The sequence below is a fragment of the Mandrillus leucophaeus genome, unplaced genomic scaffold (assembly GCF_000951045.1).
Source record: "Mandrillus leucophaeus isolate KB7577 unplaced genomic scaffold, Mleu.le_1.0 Scaffold143, whole genome shotgun sequence".
NCBI lineage: Eukaryota > Metazoa > Chordata > Mammalia > Primates > Cercopithecidae > Mandrillus > Mandrillus leucophaeus.
Window position 1 is genome coordinate 5,046,149 of NW_012101399.1, and position 8,585 is coordinate 5,054,733.

The following is an 8,585-nucleotide window of genomic DNA, read 5'->3' on the forward strand; positions in this document are numbered from 1 at the left end:
ACCTCACTCCTGCTCAGGTCATATTTGGCCACCAAATGAATTTCAGTGTTAAACTTAAGACAATTATATCAACAAAGACTTTTAATTTTCAAAACTTTTCGTATCTCCAAACTGCAGCTAAGGCGACATATGCTGTACAGTTCCAGTCTCAGTTCTCCTGTATCACCTGTGAAGAAAATACCTACTTGTTTTATAAGGCTGACGTGTGACTCAAAAATAAAAAAATGAGATGATGTGGTATACCAATGATCCAGTAACTCTAAAGCATGATGCAAATCCATGTTCATATTATGTTTTTTTTTAAAAAGCACAGCTTAATATTTATTATCTTGTTTTTAGAACAGAAATAACATTAAAATAGATGTTTTTGGAATATCAACATACAATCAGAAACACAAAGTCCAAGAATCCTCCCCATCTCCAAGGCCTAAAGGGCAGCTATCCAGCTGTAGTCTATTTTCCTAAATTTTCTCAGTTCTTTTTCTTCAGAGTTTGACAACTGATGTATAATGTCCTCTCCTAAACCTGTGTTATTTGTATCCTGGACCTTTTCGATAAAATCATTTTCTTTGTCTGAATCTTCACTTTCTTTTTCTTCTTCCATATCTACATCTTCAGGAATTTCTTTAGCACTTTAACAATAACAGAATAAAAAAACACTATTAAAAAAAGTTTCTAAACAGTAACTTTCTAATTTGACACCTATGTAGAAATACCATACAAAGTAAATGAAGACTTTTCTTACTAAGTACACTTTAAAAATTATGGGTTATTTATAAAAGAGCAGGTGAATTTACAAAAGTATAATTTTAAATTATGTACCAAACCCTTAGAACACACAAAGATCTTTTTTGAAACTTATTTTCAATATATTTTACTTGACTTAATAATCCTATAGCCTTTAAATCAGTTTTAATTTATGAAATAAAAAGAAATACAGTGGAAGAATATTCTAAAAAAGGATAAACACAAACCATCCTGTTTCCCAAAACAGTGCATCTAAACCTGTCTTAAGAACTGCTTTACCTCTTAGTCTCTTTAGACAGCAGCAATGAATTTACAAACATGGAGCACAGGAAAGCAGCAGATGGCAGGACATGGGCTGGAGTGTGAAGAAGCTGGAGTCAAACAGAAAACAGAGTTCCAGTTAAAATGGTTATCCTCCACCGCAGTCTGTTCCTACAGTGTCCTCACGGAGGCCCTTTTATTGTAAATGCCAAGAGTGAAATGTGAAAAAGCTTTCCCCATACAAAAGCCAAACCAAAGAAAAATGCATTTCTACCTTCCTACATTTATGCCAACAACCACCTCTACCCCTACCCCAGATCCAGGCCAAAACAATCCCAGATCACAAGGTTAACTTATTCAGTTTGTTGTTAGTTATTTATTTGGGTATTAAAGTTGTACAGCATACAAATTACAGATTGACTGTGTCAAAACTCCAGCTTCAGGTGCTTTAAGTGCATTTAATCTGTTTCACATGGTTTGCTTTCATAATTACTTACCTCACTAACTGCGGGTATGTTTTCTGTTAAGGGTAGTTGTACCAGCTCATTCTCTAAAGTTTCATTTAATTTTTCATCCTGCAGTTGCCTGTGTTTTCCCAATATGAAATAAAATGGGGTTGTGGGAAGACTTTCTTCTGCTAGCAGCTATAAGGATTTAAGACAAAGGGAAATTATTTCAGAAGAAAGGAAGAACTGCTTCTGACTTAACAGTAAGTACTACAGAATCATAAGTCTGTGAGGAAAGGGATTTTACAAATTATCCAGCTAGTATGATTCTCTCATTTCACTGAGAAAGCAGCTGAGGCCTAGCATCGCACTTATGAGAAGAGCTAACAGTGGACACTTAGATGACAGGAGAAAACATGCATTTACCACTAGTTCTTCACCAAATCCCACAAAAATGACAGCAAAAGGGTTTTCGAAGGGCACATACTCACAATGATAGAAAATGAGGGAAAAGGCCTCAACAGTAACATGTTGGAAGCTGGAGAGCAGGCTGAAGGATGGTATTGAGCTCAGTAGAGCTGAGAAAGCACAATTCTAAGCTGGCTGTAGGGAAAGCCAAGCATCCCAGTTCATACTACAGAATCCTGCACACGCTCAGGAGTTGGTAATAATAGTAACTCTGCATGTGGGGTGAAAATGGGACTAGACAAACCAGATGGGCTGGTCAAAAGTCTATTTAGAAAGCACCCAGATTGCTACAGCTCCTCCTGAGCCACAGCAGAGGGCTCTAGGTCTTTAGGCTGGGTATGGGTAGCAGTGGTGGTGGTGGTGGTATCTTCATATCTAGGCAGTTGTACTTCATTAGGGGGTTCTCAGAACACTGGCAGGCAGGTCTAAGTCCTTCAGGCAAGAACGCAGAAGAATTTTATATGGTTAATTTGACCAGCCTAAGTAAAACCTAAAGATACAGCTGACCTTGGAATAACAAGGGTTCGAATAACACGGCTATGTCAAGTTTATTCTATTTCTGCCAGAGCTGAGATGGCAATATCAACCCCTTTTCTTCCTTAGCCTACTTGATGTGAAGATAAGGATGAAGACCTTTGTGATGATCTATTTCCACTTAATGAATAAACATATTTTTCTTTTCCTTACAGTATTTTTTATTTTTTTTGAGACGGAGTCTAGTTCTGTCACCCAGGCGGGAGTACAGAGGTATGACCTGGGCTCACTGCAACCTCTACCTCCCAGGTTCAAGTGATTCTCCTGCCTCAGTCCCTCGAGTAGGTGGGATTACAGGCGTGCACCACCACGTCAGGCTAATTTTTGTATTTTTAGTAGAGATGGGGTTTTGCCATGTTGGCCAGGCTGGTCTTGAACTCCTGACCTCAAGTGATCCACCTGCCCCGGCCTCGCTAAGTGCTGGGATTACAGGCATGAACCACCATGCCCGGCCTCCTTATGATTTTCTTAACATTTTTTTTTTCCTCTAGCTTACTTTGTTGTAAGAATACAGTATATAACACATACAACACAAATAACTGTTATTGGTAAGGCTTCAGATTAAGTTCTGGGAAGTCAAAAGTTATACATAGGTTTTCAATCTCTATGTTGCTCAAGGGTCAATTGTAATGAGATTTGAGATTGTCTCAATAAATTAGCTCACATAGTGGAAGCCAGGGGATAAGTTCTGCACAGGCAGAGAACTTCCAAGTGGCTTTTTAACCCACTTTTAAATCCAAAGACAGTCAAGAATCATCAGACTCTGATGAAAACCTCTAGATGAAAGGCAGCAACCAAAACAAACCAAAACCAAACAAAAATGTGATGGAAACAGACCATGAAAAAGAAAAGAAGATGTGATGATAAAGATGAAGAAATCTTCCAGAAAACAACCAAAAAATAGGTAAAACAATAAGAATCATAGAGAACCATTTTAGAAGGTCCAGCACTAAATAATAGGAGTTCTAGAAAATAGAGAAAATACAGGGAAAGAAGTAATTAGCTCCTCCTTAGTTCTCTACTCAAAACCCTCCAAGGGGCCCTATATGTAACTCAGATAAAAAGTCAGAATCTTTTCAAAAAGGCCTACCTAGACTTCCCTGTTTAAAATTATAAGCTGCATCCCATGCATGCCATCTTTTCATCTATCCCCCACCCCACCGTAATTCTTACCACCTTCTCTATTCTATATTTTACTTAATGCATGTTGTTTACTGTCTCGATCTTCTGGTGGACTGTGAATACCACAAATTTATAGGGACTTGACTACTTTTCTCACTACTGTATCCCAAGGGTCTAGAATGGTCCCCGGCATACAGTAAATAACAAAAAAATTATTGAATTAATCCAATGAGTTTCAAAGGAAAATAAACAAGCCAAGTTACAGATGAAGGAACAAGAATAAGAATGGTATTGAACTTCTAGTAATACTGGAAATTAGAAAATAATAGGACAATAATGTCAAAGTTCTGCAAGAATGATTTTCAACCTACAACTCTATAATAATCAAGTGAAAGAGAATAAAAACATTTCCAAACATGCAAGGTCTTCAATTGACCTCCAATGCACTAAAAGAATGCTTCACCAAAACGGGGGAGTGACCAAAGAAAGAGAAAAACTATGCCGCTAATAGAGTAGAGGTCAAATAAATCCCCAGAATGATGGTGAATATAGATCCTAGGATGACTACTCTGTAGCAGGTTTCCAGAGCAATCAGTCCAGACTGAAGACAGTCAGAAGGCTCTTGGAAATAATCCTTCATGACTTGAAAAAATACCTAAGGTATCTGAAAACACTCAGAGAAGACTTATACAACTTGAGCAGAATTTGGGTTGAATTACATGAGAATAGAAAACTAAGCAAATGAAAAAATAAGGCAATCATTAAGTCCAGAGAAAATAAAAACTTGGTCACAAAAGGAAAAACAATCTGCCTATTACTACTACATGGTTTGGCTATGAATTGTGTTAATACAGCTATGACAATGACTACTAAACTAACCTATTTAACATTTACCCATATGGGGAAAATTGGGGGACAAGTAGGGAAAGTGTGTGTTGTGTATATGCAAGCAGTGCTGAGGTAAAAAAGGGCTAAAAATTCAGCTTCAATAGATCAGAGTTAACAGATAATACCTAAATCTGAAAAATCTATAATTAGAAATATAAACATTTCTTAGAGATTTCTTAGAGATTCAGAGTTAAAAAAAAACTTCAGCTAAAAGATTTGAGAGTGATTGTCTTTGAGGGTAATGGTAGTGGTGATGGAGTTTTTTCTGAAGAGCCTTGTTAAAATATTTGACTCTTTAAATCGGAAGCATGTTACCGATATTATAAATTAAAACAATTTTAAAAGAGCACTAAAACTTTCAAGAGAGACATATCAGTTTATAAGTATATGACTTCTAATTCCATTTTAGGGTCCAGTGAAATATTTTTCTCATAGTTGACTTCTAAAAGGTAATTGTATCCTTTCAGGTAAGCAATGCATCCTGCTATGAATGGCTAAAACATACCTGTTTGCTTGTTGGTGTGAGTTTTTCTTCTGGAGACTTTGTACTGAATGTCAATAAACTCTGAAAAGAGAGATCAATTAACGATGCAAAAGACAAACTGTAGAGTGCAAATCTAAACAAGGTGTTACAGGGTGTTAAAAAATGGGAAGGTCAAATTTTTCATTTTGATATATATATTTGACAATAGAAAAGGAATAAAAGATTTAAACCTATTTAATAACCACTATGAGAGTTACAAGATTATGTCTGAGAGATACTTAAGAAATGGAAATGAATAAAAAATAACTGACAGACCAAACTCAAGCCACCATTTTAAAAACTGCAAATCAAACACTAAAACAAAAAAAAACAAAAAACATTTACGCAATTTGAAGTATTTTTGTTGTCTTCTGCTTCTTTGCTGTCACAGAGTTAATGCAAGCAATACCTAAGGAACCTCAAAGGTGTGGGGTAAAATGGTAATACATTTACATTAATAATACTGCTGTACTGAGCATATTAGACCTAATTTTTGGGGAAATAATCCTTTAATGAAGTTATTTCACCTAGAACAAACTCACACCAACAGTCATGGGCTATTAGTCTAAAATTCCATGTACAAAGCGATTGCCTTTTTTGAGGGGGGCAGTTACCTGTGATTTTGTTAGGAAGTAAAGCTGGGATCTATTTAGCCACTGGTAAGCTTCTGAGGTGAAAGACTCAGGGACATCTCGTGGAACAAACACTCCCCACTGGACTTCCTCTCTGGAGATACCCTTTTGAATATACAATGGCCTTGGCTCACTAGGTTTAAATACAAACACTAGAGGAAAAAAACAAAGAGACAATAACATTTTGCCTGAAAAGGTTAGTTCTAGCCTTAGACTGGCAGATCACACTAATCCTGGGACTCACCCCATTGAGTAACTGGCCCAAGTCATGACTGTTTTAGGCTGATTCAAGAGGTATCTACTGTGTGCCTACTATGGGCCAGGCAGGTTAGGAATGAGGGCTATAAGGATGAAAAAGAGAAAGAAGAATTCCTGCTCCAGAGGCCAGGGCCTACTGCAGAAGACAGAAACCACAGTAGTATTTTGTCTGTAAGTACTAGAAATGAGATATGTAGAAACTGCTTCAAGAACACAGAGGATGACCAATTAAAGCTTCTCAGGGGCAGTTGGGAATGTGTCAAAGTGGTGAAATCTCCTGAATTTTAAAGACTGAGTAGGAACTGGCTTGTGGAAAAATAAGAAACGTACTGGAGCTCTCCTAGAACTAAGTATGGACTTACACAATGACAAAGTGTTAGGGCAAGGAAGGGCCGTGCCTCAAGCAAAATGGCTTCCAATTAACATCTGATTTGAAGGCAAGTTTGACTCAAATTATATTAAGAAGAAAACTTAGGTCATAGATATTCTCTTACTACAAAGTGTGGTTTGTACTTACAGTCTGAACCCACTGAAGACTGAGAGATTGCTGCAATATTCTCTGAATTAGGATCAGGTTCCATAACTCTAACATTTAATTTTGCATTCCACTCCACTGAGGGGGAAAAAAAAAGGTGATTCACTTCTAAGGAAAGATTTACCAAAAGCTTTAAAAAACTTCTATTATTCTTAGGAAGAGGAATCTTATGCTTCCAACTAACACACATGGAGACACACTGAAACGATCTGTGGAAGGCTGCACTAAAGTGAGAGGCCGAAAGAAAAACACACTGGAACTTTAGCGCTCCTTGTACAAACTATGAAAAGATTATTATTTCATTGAAATTTATGTCTAGTGCTTTTCTGATGGTGCTAAATGTGGATAGTATGTTAACCAGAGTTAACTGTAAAGAATACTGAAAAAAGTTACCACACACATTCATTTAATAAGCAACTACTATGCCTTCCAAACATACGCTCAAATGGGTAAAATGTTCACATTTGTTAGGACTGTGATAGATTACATTTGAATTTAAGCTGTCGGGGTAATGCAGATTAGTAAGCATTAAAAATGAGCAGAAAACATTATTCAAATTGTTATGAGGATGGGGATGTAGAGGGCATCAGAAAGTCACACACACTAAAAACAGTAGAAAAAGGTAAGGATAATGGAAGACGACTTACCAACAATTAAGCAGTTAATAAATAATGTCTATTACAGGCTCAGTATTCCAAATTTTGGTGGTATAATATGTCATGTAAAAAACTGACTATTCCAAGTACAGACCTGATGATATGACCCCTAAGTCCTAAAATGCCAAAGTTTAATGTCAACTCCCTATGCGCTTTGCTAGATCACTTTAGAGTAAAAAAAATCTTACATGCACAACTCAGCAGATTCCAACAGCAAAGAATGCCATTTTCAGTAGCACCAAGTAGATACTTTGAACATGTCAATCTCCCAAAGCAAAGGTGCCTAGATTAAAACCACAAGGAAGTTAGCAACAGTCAGTTCTATCAAATTCAGTTACAAAGAACTGCAGGCTTCCAGCGGCTGTATTAGTTCTATGTGATGCAGATTTTAATATAGACACATATGTTTTTGTTTATAATTATCCTGAAGAAAAAAGTGTCTAAGGAGTACAAAAGGAAGGGTTTAACTATTTCTTTAGGAAAATAGATCGGATGACCAATTCTTTAACACACTGTGCAGTATACCAATTAACATGTAACAGAGAAAATGTACATCAAATGTACAAAGTCATCTGACAAAAATCCTATTTTATTTACTGAGAAGAAGAAAACTTGCAATTTCAATTCTGAAGAAAGTTTTACAAAGTAAATTCAGAATCAGACTTGCTGGCAATTAGAGATGATCTCAGTAGGCATCTGATTCCGTTCTCAGGACCAACTACCTGAAAATGCTTCTGCTACTTTCCCCTGCGCCTCTCAGAAACGATGAGGTTGGCACATAACGTGGTTTTTATGGGAATACACCGAAAATAAGAAGGTTTGGATCCCCTGAGGCTTATGTATGGCTTTTGTTATCATTCAGCACATCCATGAAAGTATTCCAAAGAAAAAATATGTAGGCCAAGAGTTAAATGTTAACCTGAATTTCAGAAATGTTGGCACACTTTGTGAACTCAGAATTTTTGGCTTTCCAGCATTTTTGGCTTTTCAGCTTGCCCCACTAACCTTCAGGCTACTTTTGGAGAGGGCATAAATGACTACTGAAGTTTTAAGACTTGCTTAAACAAGTTAAAAAATAGCACTACATACTTCCCAAATGATTTACCTACCTTATTTTCCCAGCTCGTTGGCAAAATGTACATTTAAGTTCCCATGTTATGGAATCCCATATTGTGACTATTTCCTCAAAACTAACGGCTAGTAAAGAACCATCTTCGGAGAAACAACAGTTAGTTGCTTGATATTTGTGATAACTACCAACAAAGTCACAGGTCCAGCCAACAGCTTTTTCTGTGGAAATATAAGCCATAATGTTCAGAAATTGTATAAATGCTAGAGAATGCTACAGTACTTCCCCCTAGTCTCCCGTTATCTGAGGGTTCACTTTCTGTGGTTTCAGTTCCTGGGGGTCAACTGAGGTCTGAAAATAGCTGAGTACAGTACAAAAAGATATTTTGAAAGACAGAGAAAGGCAGAGACAGAGCACACACATATTCACTTAACTTTTATTATAGT

The 8,585-nt window shown here is 36.8% G+C and overlaps 1 protein-coding gene across 1 annotated transcript in view; it reads right to left on the reverse strand.

The window, feature by feature from the left end:
* Positions 1 to 295: 295 nt before the first annotated feature.
* WDR75 (WD repeat domain 75) overlaps positions 296 to 8,585 on the reverse strand; it is a 46,706-nt gene continuing 38,416 nt past the window's right edge. Inside the window, 8 exon segments of the mRNA XM_011974260.1 lie at positions 296 to 632; positions 1,027 to 1,118; positions 1,506 to 1,652; positions 4,972 to 5,031; positions 5,604 to 5,773; positions 6,397 to 6,492; positions 7,259 to 7,353; positions 8,180 to 8,360. Coding sequence (XP_011829650.1) covers positions 428 to 632; positions 1,027 to 1,118; positions 1,506 to 1,652; positions 4,972 to 5,031; positions 5,604 to 5,773; positions 6,397 to 6,492; positions 7,259 to 7,353; positions 8,180 to 8,360 — 1,046 coding nt within the window. The 3' untranslated portion in view covers positions 296 to 427.